This window comes from Morone saxatilis, unplaced genomic scaffold (assembly GCF_004916995.1).
Source record: "Morone saxatilis isolate NCDOM2014 unplaced genomic scaffold, NCSU_SB_2.0 Contig3, whole genome shotgun sequence".
NCBI lineage: Eukaryota > Metazoa > Chordata > Actinopteri > Moronidae > Morone > Morone saxatilis.
The window spans coordinates 14,632,099-14,646,791 of record NW_023339873.1 but is presented as its reverse complement, the minus strand read 5'-3'; the positions used below and the strand labels follow the sequence as shown (position 1 = coordinate 14,646,791).

Genomic DNA, 14,693 nt, shown 5'->3' with positions numbered 1-14,693 from the left:
AACCCCCTCGCTGCATACGCAGTGATGGTAAAGACACACTCCTCATAGTACTGTCTGCAAGTCTAATCCTTATTTACTTATCAGTCCAATTCTTTATTGATTCCCGTATTGATTCCTACGTTTTAAAACACTGAAGTCTGAACGCAATGAACAGAGTATGAAAAAAGACGTGTGTGTAAAAGGGCTACTGTTTAACTGGGGTTTAATTGGGAACCGGTTCTCAGCTGGAACCCAAATCATTGGTGCAGCATTTGTTTTCATTTACGTTTTCTATGTTAAAGACAAAATCTGCTGAGTCCGCCTGCATCATGCTTATGATATTATAACGTATGCTATCTACCCTCGGGTACGGATGTGCTGCTCGGTTGGGAAGCTGTAGCACTCGTTCGTAGAGTTTCGAATAAATGTTATTCCTGGAATTTAAGCTCATGTTGTGTAGAAATATGTTACAGCATATTGCTGGTGTTTCCACCCCTTACCTAAAATTGTCGTTTTGCAGACATTACAGCTAGCCCTGTTGTCATCTTTCTTTGTGAAATGAAGCTTTGGACCGTTTCTTCTTTCCCACCGCCATGACTTTTTCTTGTTGCAAGTTTTCAGTAGCGAAGGAAGGAAGCAAACATTTTTTTACTCTTTTATCTGTTTAACTCTGTTTTTCAACTGTATTTTTGACTGTTGTCCTTTTTTAGGTTGTATAAGACCCTCTACGGTGCAGCATGGATCAACTAATCTGACAGAAACCAACAGGAGCTCGTTCCCTGTGGGCACGGTACTGGAGTACAGCTGTGACCCTGGTTACCTGCCAGACGGACCCAGCATCCTCACCTGCTCCGCACTGGGACACTGGTCCTCTGAACCCCCTCGCTGCATACGCAGTGATGGTAAAGACACACTCCTCATAGTACTGTCTGCAATCCTGACTCTGCCTTTAGGCAACACAAACCCTCTTTTCACCTGCTATCAAAATGTACTGTATTCTGAATGCATAGAAGATGTCTGCATTAGGTGTATTACAGTAACATGGATTTGGATTGAGCAAAAACAAGTTTAAATGTTCCTGTAAATGCAGTCAGAGACATATTGGGGCTCCGGTACAAACATCTTCACATCTTGTGGTGTTTAAATCAACATCCAGCAACTGTGATAACGAAAATAGACTTTGTTTGACCAACACGATGGCCAGACTGTAGCATACTCAGAATACCCGTGGTCGACAAAACACGTTTTTATTGCAGATACACAAAGAGAAGGTGAGATACTGTAGAAAAGAACATAGTGATAGACAAGGCCAGTTTAGTTGTATAGTACCTTCAGCAACAAGCAAGATAAGATAAATGCACATGTAAAAATATAAACAGACATGTTTTTCTAAGTCCTGCTGAGACATGGGTCCTTGAATGATTAATATATACTTAGGCTGATAGTAGGCTGATTTTGTAATTTCCACCACTACACCAAGATTTTTGGCTTGCTTTGTGATCTTTAACATGACAGATTTTGTCGTTAACGTGAGCTAGTGGGAGCCTGTAAGGAGTATGAACAGAAGAGGCCAGAGAATGGAGCCTTGGGCAACTCCATATGTCAGTTTTGTATGCTCAGACATGTTCAAAAAGAGTCTTCAGGTAGGAGTGAAACCAGTAGCTGGTAGCTTACTGAAACAATATAATTTCCTTTCTTCTCATGGACAGTATGCCAATCTCCATATCAGCCAGAGAACGGTGGCTACACCTGCCACCCTTCCGCATGCGGACGGCTTTCTCACGGCACTGTGATTGAATATTTCTGTGATGAAGGCTATATTCTGAAGGGAGATTATAAATACCTTACCTGCCAGTATGGGGAGTGGGACAGCCAAGTGAAGCTCAGCTGCCTCATGGAGCAAGGTAAAACAAAATAAAACTAGATGACACATTTGCACTCTTAGGGAAACAATTACAGTCAGTCCTATAAAGATAACTGTGTGAACTGTTTATCTGTCTCACAGACCACAATCCAACTCTACCGTTGGGGATGCCTGCCTTGTCCATAGTGGCCTCCACAGCCAGCTCAGTGGCCCTGATCCTGCTCCTGGTGGTGCTGTTTGTACTTCTGCAGCCAAAACTCAAGTCCCTCCATCGGTAAGTCTGCCCTCAGAATCGTGCTGCTCTCTACCAACATCTTGTCGTCGTGGAAGTAACAACTTGACAGATGTTAACTTTCCTGTGGTCCTCCACACCTAGACGCGATCAGGGTGTGTCCGGCCAGCCCGTGTCAATCATGGTGGAAGGAGTCCAGGTGACTCTGCCTTCATACGAGGAAGCTGTGAACAGTAATGGAGCCTCAGCCTCAGCCGAGTCTCGAGTCCAGATCGTGCTGTCTGAGGGTCAGCACGCCACAACGCCAGAGGCTGGCCCCTCTAGGCCTTCTTCCGTCAAGCAGCAGCAGTCAGAGATGGCTGTGGTCCACCCTGTACCACCGTCCTCATCCTCCTCGTCACCCTCACCCTCATCCTCTGCCTGGGTTCTGGAGCATGCAGGTGCTGCAGCTCCTTCATCCTCACAAAGACGGCCGTCTGCGGGCAGCGACCATCACAGCCTGTCTCTGGACTCTGAGATGGACTACTCTGATGGTAAAGCCATCTTCAGACACACTTTTTATTTATTGATATTATGTATTTAAAGTCCCCACTTTGTATTCACGCACATGCTTTGTTTGCTGTCTACAGATATGCCACTGCTGAAGGAGGCCTGAAAAATGCTGCAGCCTTTGGACTTACCCGAGACAACCAGCATTGCTGCTGACCTGTACTGGTGAGCGGGGATGCCTCCTTGAGAGTTTGTCAACACAGCTGTCCACACAGACAAGCCCAACTAAAGAGGCTCTGAGTGTCAGTGGGTCACTCCGAATAGTTCCTCTGACCATCCCAAAGGAGAACAGAGAAGGGATGCACATGTACATACATGCTTACATTTTTTTACTACACTATGTATGTACGTCTAATGTCCGAAGCTCAGTTTGAAAATGTAGAAGAAAAACAGACAGGAACAGGCACCTCCTGAAGGAGTGTGTCTTAAAGGCTGTTGAAAAAAAATGACTGATGTATTTCAGTTGAATGGGCAAAGCTGCAAATTCACTTTGGGAGCTAATAATCTCATCAGTGACTTGTTTAGTTTCTTTTCTTTAACCACATATCACCCCATTTCAGACATATTGGCAAAGATGCATGAAGGCCAGGTAATCTAGAGAAGAAGCCATGCACACTTCCAACATTGTCTTCAAATAGTTTTGTGATTCAAAATCATTATTTAAGGTGTTTATTAATCATGACTCATGTCATTCCACGTGTCACTGTACAGTTTCAGGCTGCTTGCCTACCCAAGGGTTCACACTGCTGCGTTTTTCATTGGATTGAGGGCAAACATTTTGCAAAGAGTTCATGTATTCTCTTCATTATCATAGCCCTCAATGGCCTTAGCTTTCCACTTCTATGCACAGGTATCTATAATATGTAAAATAAGGAATTTTAAAAAGGAATGTCAGTTAAATGCCTCCACTGCTTAGTGATATTATGTGTGGCTTTGTCAGACACATCACTTGTACACCAGAAAATATTATTCTCTTAATTTATGCAGGCTGCTCGGGTTCCTGTTTTAGGTCTTAACAGGAAACTAAAGTGTGTATTTAATTTATTTTTGTCTAGAACGCTGTTGATCAGCCATGGCTTCTTTTGATGCTTTCACAGCTCTTGGAAACAAAAACTAGGTCTTTTCACTTTGCCGCTTCAGTTTTAATTCGACTGCAGGCACGTTATATGTGGTTGGGAAGATCCAACACAAAAATGGAAGTAAGTGTACAGATTAGTGTAATGTCAGTGTTCACTTTGTTTGACTGTCCATTGAATTTTCTGTTGGACTGAGGAATTGATATTTTTTTTTGTGAAGATGGTATTTTAATATATGTAAAAAGTTTTAAGTTAACTCTGTATATACCATACGACCATTTTGATTAAATATTATTTGAGGTGTTCAAATTGCCTGTATCCTTCTTTCTCATTAGACTGCTTTGAATTTTGAGACTGACCTTTCTCTTTGGTCTGACATATTTCAATTCAAGTATTTAATAACGTAAAGCACAATTCTCCAGTCTAAAGGAGCAAATGACTCATCATTACTGATTTAATAAACTCATTCATTCATACACACATCAAAATGTGTTCAGTCCTAGACCAAATATTTTGAATACAAAAATATAAATACAAATCATTGGCTTCCTATTTCACCCATACCTAACACTGCATTGGCTTGAATAAGTAAACTAATTCAAATTGTTAGTGGGTACACATTCTCTAACAATCGTACTGTCTGTATCAAAGGCCTGAGTGAAGAGCATGCAGCTGATAGTGAGACAGTGAGGGCGCTAGCTGCATCCTCGGTAGGTTCGGATTCAGCCCTCGTCTGTTTCCCTCTCCGGCTCGGTTGGGTTGCCGTCTGCCATGCTGTCAAGGCTGTTTCACCTCTTGTTTAGTGTCAACGCTGTCGTATATTCTTGTATCTGTGTAAGAGAAGGGAGATATTTGAATCCGAATTCAAAAAGACCAATGGCTACAAGTGCGAGGAGAGGAGTGCGTTTGCTCATCTGACCCCTCCACCTCCCCACCACACCCCCTACCCCCCCAGCCTCACTGCTTAAAAAACACAGGCAGCTGCAACATTTACCCTCAGCTGGTGCCCTGAATGTTTGGTAACATCTGAAGCACAGGGCCAGGAGAAGGGCCTCAGTACACTGGAGTGTGATGTATATCAGAGGGAAGAGAAACATGGGTCCGATGACCTGTGGGGGAAAGGCCACCTTTAGGATGACAACGCACAGATTGATGTTTTGACACCCTGTTTCCATGGAGATGGTCCTGCTGCATCTGTAAAGAGGTGAGTCACGTGTTATTAGCTTTGATATTCCAGTTTCTGAAGTTGATACTCAAATGCACACATTTGATTGTAATTGGAGGGAATGACTTGTGTAACAGGATTTATTTCCAACCTTTTTATCTGAAGCTAGTTGCTGTATGACATACTGCTGGACATCATTTATATGCATATTGTTTATCATTTAGAGAATTCATTGAAAAATTGAGTTGAATTATTCATGTGGAACTTTTGTGGAGGAAGTATTAATATCCCTAACTTAGGTAAAAGTAGCTATATTACATGGTAAACAGTGCATTGAAAATAAATCACATAAAATACATCATTAGTTTAAGCAGAATCTACTTAAAGTATCAAAAGTAAAAGTACTCATTGCACAGACTCCTGTGAGGGTTTTACTATTATATATTATATTAGTGGAACATTATTACAGATGGATTCATGTGTGTAGCAGAAATATTTTAATTAGTTCAATCAACAATAATGCTGCATAGTATACTATGAGAAATAGTATGGGACCGAGCTATAGCTCATAACTCAAAGCTAACTGTATCTAGTGTGTGTTCACTTACTGTGGACTGAGTCTGCATATGACAGACATGACATATCCCAGCATAAAGCCAGTGAGTGGCATCAGTGCGGCCACAGACAGAACATCAGGGGTGAGGATCATCCATAGAACGTCTTTGACGGCTACACCAGACAGGGTGAACACTATGATGCTGGAGACCATCAAGATGCCAAGACCAGCCTGTCGACAGAGAGAAAGCATGTTACAAGAGTCAGTTTATCTCAGCATCAAAGCATGAAACATCTCTTCTCTATTTCTAAGACTGCAAACATCGCCTGAAAGTTTCAAGGTCAGCTCCTAGTTAGCATTAAATGACTTCCTGTCACACTGTTACAGCTTACTGGGACACTTAAATAGAACATCATTAATGCTATCTTTCAGGAGTCTCACCTTTTTGACGACCGGTGAGTAGTTTGGTTTGTAGTGATTAATGGCAATGCCAATGGTGCAAGGCACCAGGGTGAACACGAGAGCAGTGATGATGCTGACGTACGGAACAGCATTTTCCAGACCGGGGAAGCCTTGGCAGTAGATATAGAGCAGCAAAGGCATCAGACCCAGGGCCACAATACTGGAGCAAGTGGTCATCACAATGCTGGGAGGGAATCAGAGAAAGGAAGATGCATTATTGGACTGACATGTCTCAAATGGTGAAAAACAAGGCTCTCGTTTTGTAGGAACATTTCTGCTTCTTGACAGTCTGTGATATGACAGCTAATTGTGCTGACGCAGCTGAAGTAGTAAATTATTGCAGGCATTTGTAATATTCCAACCAGACAGGAATCAATACATCAGTGGGGGGTTTACCTAAGGTTCATGTCGCCCTTCATGGCCAGGGAAAAAATGTTTGATAAGGTTCCTCCTGGACAGCAGCCGCAGATGAGCACAGTCACAGCCTTGATGGGATCCATCTGTAGGATTTTGGCCAGACAGAAAGCTGTCAGGGGCATGATGCCGAACTGGGCCAGCAGTGCAATGGCTACTCCTTTTGGCTTCAAGAGATGGCTCTTAATTTTGGAAATCTCCATCGTACAGCCAAGGGACACCATGGAGATGAAGAGGATGACAATGGAGAAGATATTGATGGTCTTGTTTAGGGTGTGGGAGATGTTCATTATACCCATGCTTCCATTGCCAGACACATTTGCTCCATTATAGATGTTAGCAAATCCCTTGTAGATGTCCGTCACATTCATTGTGGCGCTCATCCCGACAAACTGCGTTTACTGTGCTGTGGCTTCCACCTGTCACACAAAGCAAATTAAGTACATTAGTAGCAAAGGAATAACAGTTTGGGTTCATTAGATTGTTATACACATGTATAAATGCAGCCAATTACTTTTCATTTCCACATGCAAGTGTGCTCGCTTCAGTATGGGGTTAGGTACTTAGCCTTTTTCATTTTATTTTATTTTATTTGTGGAGCTTTCTATTTAAAGCATCTCATGCTGAGTCAAGATACAAAGATACATTAACTTAATTGTTGAGCTAGTCTCTTCAAGAAATGGGTTGTAAAAAGATAAAATAGTGCCATTGTTGTCTTTTAATTGTATTCATTATCACTTGGCCTCATCGATTGCACGCATGACTCACAAAGCATTAAACTAATGTGTTCAATTGTCTGTAAAGCATTTGCAGATGTTTTGAAGGCCTCAATCTGAGGTTGCGGCTAATAACATCATCATTAAACATCTCTAATGATTTACCATAAGAGAGGAAAGCCAGACACGAAAGAACAAATGCAGTTCTTTCTCTGTCTACATAAAATGTGTCAATGACCTGGAACAGCAGACACTAAAATAAAACTATTTTACAGTATAGATATATATAGTTGCAACATTACATAACATTGTATTAATCAATTTAGAATAAAACAGTGGCTCATTTATTTTGTCCCACATACTTGTGTGTGCAAATTGTGGCTTTAACCGCAATATTATAAACAATTAAACGAGTGGAAAATTACTGAGTGGTAGCGCAACACTCCATAGTATTACAGGATGAGCACAGCAAACTCGTTTTTGAAGTTTATAATCAATATTTCTGTTAGATGTGAAGCATCACATGGAACATTTACTGTAGCAGACTGAGGATTGGATAACGTCAGACTGTTTGTTTGTTACATCTGCAGCTGTTGTCTTCTACAGCCAAATAAAGTCATAACCGCAGAACTTTACACTACCTACACGCAATCTGATGTAATGCTGCTTGGTTCCTGCTTCAAGTTTCCACATCCAGTGGTGGGTCGAGTACTAAAACTCCATATTAAATACTATCTATACTATACTATTCTATACTATATAAGTACAATTACAATTGTCCCATAAAGTAAAAAAAGTTCATGTTTTTAAACTAAATGGCCAGATGAGGCCAGGGATTGTTGCTTGAGGCTCCCTTTTGCTGTGGTTTTAGCTCAGCCATCATCACATTGTGGTCAAACAGGTGGTGCTTATTTTGCTTCCATAAAAACTTCAACTTGGCACCTGCATTAGAGTTGCTCTTCGCGCGGTGTCCCCCCTACACTCAGCCCTCACATTTAGTGCAGAGTTGTAACGAAAGTATAAATGTAATGAGGGATGTAATGTGATGAAGTAAAACTTACTCAAAATATACTAGAGTAAACACAAGTACAGTTTAAAAAAAGGAACTTCAGTAGAATTAGTTCCTTTACTTTTTCACTCATGTGTTGTACCTGTAATTTGTAACTACCCACCCCTGTCCACATCACACTTGTAAGTTGCATACTGTTCTGCAACTGGCTTCCAGACCAGCTGTGATGACACAAAATCATACTTGTATGTACAGGCCTAAACTAAGATTTAAGGAGTTTAGAGGAACTTTCCCCTTTCATCAGATGAATGTAAAAACAGCCTTCTAGTGTCAGTCTCTGCACATGCATCCTTCTGCGCAGTGAACAGTAACGCTAAACACAAAACACATTTTGTGGGACTTTAATGCATCCATGAACAGCTGTTTCTGCAACTTTACTTTCCAATCAATGGTACAGGCTGTGACGGAGGTCTGACAGCTGCTTCACATCAACGATATTGTGCATTCTGGTAAATACTTTATTTAACCATTTTATTTTCATTTCATTTTTGCAGGGACAGCACACAATTAAAAGAAATTGCATCCAGGTTAGCTAGCAACTAACAAAAAAAAACCCTCAGAACAATAAATACACTACATAAAAGTCAACCCTGATTCATGATATGATGTCTTTTGCCAGGCTTTTTTACGAAAGGCCTGAAATTTAAAAGGGATATCTGTAGAGCACCATAAACAGACTGCAATCCAACAAAAGTTGGATTTTGAGTAAAGCTACTGTAGTTTTGTATTTACAAGATAAAACCAGTTTTAAGCAGTAATGTTTGATTCAAGGAATGAGTTGAGAAACAGTAAAGGAAGTTGGTTTCCCTTTTCTTAAAGGCACCAAGATAATGAGTTACACTCATTTCATATAATAACTAAATTATATCATTTAGTTATAGAAATTATTTAGTGTTCTTTTATGCTTGTTGCTTTTATGCAAGAATTTGACTCTTGTTTTCAAGATTGTCACAACTTCTCTTTGGCTTTTACTTCCTACACAACCAGCAGAACAGTGTATATGCTACAGCAGAATGTGCATGCAGTCATGGCTTGATTTTTCCAAAGGGAGACATGCCAGGAATAACAAGTGTTTCTTGTCAACATGTCTCCTAGTTGCTTTTGTTGACTGGATTCTGATCATGCTGCTGAACTTTCTACACTCAATAGCTGATATCAGGCAGCAAGCACAGATACCTCTGTTGTCTGCAGGGTTGGGTAGAGGCTTAAGCCTTGTTTTCAGGCCAAAATGTAATGACTTCTTTGCAATTTTTTCTAAGTTTGGAGCTTCAAATAAGTTCTAAATAAAATGCTCCTTCAGGTCTGGACTCTCGAGCAGCAGTGGCCCTGGTGCAGATTTCCTACAACTACACAAACTGTCTACAGAAACATCTTTTGACGGAAGGATGCTGACATGTGACATGACGGGTTTCACAAATGCTTGCACGGCTCAGATGTTGCTTATGTGGACTTAAATCCAGGCTTTACATTTATGACAGCTGTATGACGTCTGAATGGGTTGTAATCCGCATTTGATTGATGTGTGGAAACAAATATCTTAAAATATTTGCTTTTCCTGCTTTACATGAGCTGAAATTAATCCTGTAGGGATTTTGGGGGTGTTAGATTGTGTTTAATTAAAATTAAATTTAATTGTATGTTAAGTGGCTTGTTACAGTGTAGATCACCTTGTATACAGCAGTGTTCTGGCTAATGATTTGTCTTAAGTCTGTATGGTTAACCTGGAAAGACGTGAATAAAATGATATTGTTTTTAATAAATAAGCCATTGTTTTACCACCTCATTTATTGTTGGACATAAGAAAGTAGAGATTAACAGGCTAACTACTGTAACATAACATGATGCTGTGTCTTGTGATTTTCCTCCTGACCTTTTTTTTAGTCATCACCCACCACTGGCACAATATGCCTTCATGCCTCAACTAACTAAACAAACAAGCTATACAACTCAAAACTTTAATTATTTGATCTTTTATGGAAATTTGCTGATAATAATAATATAAGAATAAAATAGCTCCAGCCTTATCCTTTATAAACACAGATATCATAATGATGGCCAAAGTAATAAAGTGTCTTACCTTCAGGCCAGCTTCAGCAACTTCTCTGGGCTCCCACAGACACTCGTTTTGTCTCACATTCCTGTGTCTAACCCCCTTTTCTCTGTGTTTGTGTACCCTCCCCTCTCTGTCACATGGGCTCATGGCAACATGCACTCAAAAACTACTGGGATTAAAATATTAACTAACTTTAACACTATGACTGGGTCCATCTGAACCAAGTTGGTTTTACCATTTAACCCAGAATGCTGCTAGGGTTGTTCATTAGATCCAACATAGTGGCAAAATGAATTGCTTGCTTGATTATTTTTGCTATATATCAGTTATTCCCTGTCCTATTGGCATGCTACTTTTATATTAAATAATAATAATAGTAATAATAATATTGGTATGTTATATAATTATTATTTAGTTATAACTACCCACAATAATAAACACACATTATACAAAAAGAGGCCTCTGCAAATGTGTATTTAATGACACAATTTTTTTTAGCCTAACCAAAAAATGTAAAAATAAAAGTGAGTAAAAATAAAGCCAGGAAACCAACACGCATTAAATTGCAAGGTTGGAGGATAATAGCATTATCAGCTAGCATCTAGTAAAAATTGCTAGCTAGTTAATAAATGATCCCAGGCTGTACTTTTACAGTAAAATGACCTCTTATCACAACTTATTGAAAATGTAGTACGCATTTATATTAACCTACCATAAAATCCTGCCCACCGCGTGCTGTCCAACCCTCTGACCTCAAGAGACTGACCCAGAGAGTGAGAAAATGTACGAGTGTGAAATTTGATGAACCGTAAACCTGTGTGTGCCTGCAAATGAACCCCTATTACAAGCAACAAACAGAAACAACCCTGCGCTTTTTTGAGTGTGGTAGGTTTAAAAAAAAGCAATCAATTCCAGAGGCCAACCATCAAAACCAACTATGGTGAATCTGTTGTCATTTCCATGTGTTACATAAAATTCTAGTGAACCCAACTTTTACCTCAGTTACTGGAAATTATGTCCATATGAGTTGTTTCCGTAGTTTCTCTTTTCCAGGGCACCGTGGGAAAGCCTCGGTGGATGGTGGAAAGAATGTAATTGCTTCTGTACTACTCAAAAGAGGCAATGTCTTCATTTGGCCTCACTTTAATGTGTAAACAAACCTTCAATTAATATTACGCAACCAGGCAGAGGATTATGTTTGCCTGGCAGAGTTACTAGTCTCCCTCAAAATGGGGGCCTTCTTTTTTTTGTGAGTCCGGGGTGCCTTTGTGCACCGAGGCCTTTTATTTACAACTCGCACAACAGATCAGATGTGACAAGGCTGAAAGGTTGTTGCCCTAATCTCTAAAGCATGGTTCAGATTAGATCTTTAATATATTAGTGCTCCTCACGTGCTGAAATTCTGTGGAATCTCTTACAGGAACAACAGCCTGTTAAACAGACGTCTTGGTTGAACCGAACTTATGCAACAAAACAGCTGTGCTAGAGAAGAAAACGAAACTCCAGCTGGGTTTAAGACCATTTCCAAAAAACAATAAAAGTCAAACAAGAAACAGAAAGGAAGCAGTAAAATAAGACAAAACAACTTGGACCAACCGCAAGTGGCAAACACCGAGGTTGAAATCATTTGTAGATCTGCACAAAAAACAGGAAAATCCAAACACAATGCCTCGTATTTACTTCATAATTTGATAAATATCACCATCTAAAACTGATCCTTTACAGACCTGTTGCCATATGAATTAATCTTTGACACAAACAAGTGCAGCTGAGGACAATCCAAGAGCAAATTACAATTAAATGAATAATAAAAAAAAGGACCATTCAATAAATATCACCATTTAAAATGTTTTTATTTTTCATCCCTGGGTAAATCAATGCACACATCACAAGCAAAGTACCCTGATTTGTATCACACACACACACACATTTTAGTGTTAGTTCCATATTTTTACATTGTTGTGAATTGTTCCCAAATATTGACACTTTAAAACTTGTGGACACTGTTGTACCATAAGGAAAAATGTTATTGTGTGAGCAAAAATTAAATTTCTGAAGCTGTCAATTAAAGGTCCAGTGTGTAACTAATAGGACGATCTATTAGCGGAAAAGGAATATGAGCCGCTTTTATTTATGGAGAGGGTTACCTTTCTATACATTACGATACATATTTACAGTGGAAGTGAACTTATATTAAATATACTTTATTGACCACATTTCCGCCTTGCATAGAGTCCACCATGTTGAACTGNNTATAAGAGTTATATTTTTGTTACCTTAGAATGAGCCGTTTATATCTGCAAACGCCACAGGGTTGCCTTCCATAGAGTCCGCAAAGTTTCTACAGTAGCCCAGAATGTACAAACCAAACACTGGCTGTAGATTGGGCCTTTTTTAATAGTTGTAATCTGCAACTTCACTGCTACACGCCACTTAATCACACACACTGGTTGTTTACAGTAAGTACAGAATACAGATTGTAATTATGTGCTCTTAATGGCCACACACACATTAAATTAAATTGTTGGTGGCTTGATTGCTGTTTTTATTGATGATGAGACAGTGATGACAGTGAAGGTATTATGTGCTGTAGAAACAGGTCATGCTATGCACAGCATGGAGGAACATCCTTTTCTTTTTCTCAAACAAAATGTGAAATAAATGCTAAATAGTGCACCCATAAAGATCACAGTGGAGGTGTTGCTCGTGTTGTTTTTGAGAAAGTAAAGCAGCCGGAGTTCAGCTCTGCCTTATGCACATTGCACAAAACAAATCCCCGGTAATAAGGAACATCCCTGTAGCGCTGCGGTAGGTTTACAAGCAGTGATAGCTTGCTGCAGAAGCTATTTAAAGGTCCTATGGAGGCAAGTGTGCAGCCATGGATGGTGAGTGGGGGGAGGGCGGGCGAAGTGAGCTAGGCCACCATCTGGCCTCATAATCATATGCTGAGAGAAGAGCCTAGTTATTGTAGCACACTATCCTTGCTGACAATGACCAGTGAAACAGCAGACTATACAGCACAATGCATGTTGGTCCTTACACAGAATCATGTCTGCATGAGAGGTATATTTATGGAGAATAGCTTTTGTTTTGTGAGTATATATGTTTAAGGCATCGCTGATTTATCCATGGTTATTTATTAAAATGCTGTTGCTGATATGTTTTGGAAACTACACAACAAAGTACATTCTGGTCCGTCTGAGTTATAAACGCTGACGGTTCTGAAGCTGCTGTCTGTGTTCGCAACTTGAACGATTATTAACGGCGTATTTCGGTGGGCGCGTCCAAAATCCCTGGGCGTCTGGGAAATGTAGTCCAAATTCCGCAAACCGCACCAGTTCAAACCGGGCTCCGTGTTAGCGAACTCCTCCATTACCCACAAGGCCTGGCTTTACTGCGCCTGCGCTGTTTATGTTTTCCCGTCCATGTGTAGGCGAATCACGTGTGGAGGAACCGTTGCTCGTCATGTATGTGCTGTAGCGAAGCTCCGAGCTACAGTATTTGCCTCCAGTTGTCGCCACAGTTTTGACAGCTGTTTGTTTCCCTTTCTCATACCTTGTACCGAAGAATGAGCGAAAACGATGACATCGAAGTCGACAGCGATGTATGTGCTTGAGTTTACTCTACAAGTAGCTAGCCAAATTGTTAGCCAAACAGCAACTTTAACATTCCTGCCAACCTACGCTATCGGACGCTGAGCTAGCTGGTTAGCTAGCTGGGGTTTGTTGGTGGTCTTTATATTTCGGGTGAAATAGGAGATAACTGTTAGAATAATAATTTTTTTTAGTGCTGGCTAGCTGGTTTATACGTGAATATTGAGCGCAGTAGTGTGGTGAATACTTTAAATGGTTTTACTGCGGTAAAGTGAGCCGTCGTTCGTAACAAACCAGCGATTAGCGAGCCGTTTGGATTTGGTTTCGCGTCTGTCCGTGCAATTACGGTACCGGTGCTGGGAGCGGCCAAAAAGGACGTAAGATGATAGTCGCTCAGGACTTTAGCCAAGCACGGAAACTGCAGTGAATTGTCACATTTCAGCATACCTACTGGGACTCTATTATATGACACCTCTTTAGATGAAATGTGGTCAATAAAGTATATGTAATAGAAGCTCACCTCCGCTGTTAATGCGTATCGTAATGCACAGAAAGGTAACACTGTCCATAATGGGTCTGCTCACAACGCCTCTGCCACTAATATAAATAAAACTGAAGTCGTGTTAGTGAGCAATGCACGGTGACACACGCACATTCCCATCGTATTAGAACTCTTCTTGAAGGGGGTTTGCTTAAAGTCTCATGTAATGGGGTCTTGTTCAGTCATTCTTGTGTACAGCTGTGGAGAAAGAAAGGTGAAGTCACACTCTTCGTGGTCGTGGTTAAATTAACTAACGTGAGTGTTTACACGTCCATTTTGACCGCCCCAAGCACCCGTACCGTAATTGGACGAATGGGTGCGCAACACAAATCCAAACGACGGAGGCGCAAACAGGAGGACACCAGAGACGGCGGTGTTCGTGTTTCTATGTTTTGTCGATCAGGGACCTGCCACCTGCCCTGCC

General features: G+C 40.6%; 3 protein-coding genes across 4 annotated transcripts in view; 2 read left to right on the top strand and 1 right to left on the bottom strand.

Moving 5' to 3' along the window:
* LOC118337401 (sushi domain-containing protein 6-like) overlaps positions 1-4,009 on the top strand; it is a 6,182-nt gene extending 2,173 nt beyond the window's left edge. The window contains exons 5-9 of the mRNA XM_035674389.1: positions 820-881; positions 1,689-1,883; positions 1,985-2,117; positions 2,220-2,608; positions 2,705-4,009. Of these exons, the coding sequence (XP_035530282.1) occupies positions 820-881; positions 1,689-1,883; positions 1,985-2,117; positions 2,220-2,608; positions 2,705-2,730 (805 nt within the window). The 3' untranslated portion in view covers positions 2,731-4,009. The remainder of the gene's footprint in view (positions 1-819; positions 882-1,688; positions 1,884-1,984; positions 2,118-2,219; positions 2,609-2,704) is intronic.
* A 321-nt stretch (positions 4,010-4,330) lies between these two features.
* LOC118337452 (sodium/bile acid cotransporter-like) lies at positions 4,331-6,716 on the bottom strand. The gene is made up of 5 exons (XM_035674497.1): positions 6,280-6,716; positions 5,863-6,067; positions 5,474-5,652; positions 4,695-4,894; positions 4,331-4,530 (listed from the first exon to the last, which is right to left on the bottom strand). Exons 1-5 carry the CDS (start codon positions 6,678-6,680, stop codon positions 4,478-4,480), a joined length of 1,038 nt encoding a protein of 345 aa, XP_035530390.1. The 5' UTR covers positions 6,681-6,716; the 3' UTR covers positions 4,331-4,477.
* Positions 6,717-13,554: 6,838 nt separating this feature from the next.
* Positions 13,555-14,693, top strand: part of LOC118337232 (protein max-like) — a 4,700-nt gene continuing 3,561 nt past the window's right edge. Inside the window, exon 1 of one of the 2 annotated variants that reach the window (XM_035674158.1) lies at positions 13,555-13,739. In XM_035674158.1, coding sequence (XP_035530051.1) covers positions 13,704-13,739 — 36 coding nt within the window. In that variant the 5' untranslated portion in view covers positions 13,555-13,703. The remainder of the gene's footprint in view (positions 13,740-14,693) is intronic. The other variant, XM_035674157.1, reaches the window with a different exon arrangement.

Coding starts and splice junctions, on each gene's coding strand:
- LOC118337452 (XM_035674497.1), bottom strand. CDS start 6,680: ATGAGCGCCACAATGAATGTGACGGACATCTACAAGGGATTTGCTAAC. Junction 5,653..5,862: donor ACTCACCGGTCGTCAAAAAG/GTGAGACTCCTG, acceptor CTCTGTCGACAG/GCTGGTCTTGGCATCTTGAT. Junction 4,895..5,473: donor ATATGCAGACTCAGTCCACA/GTAAGTGAACAC, acceptor ACCTCTTTACAG/ATGCAGCAGGACCATCTCCA.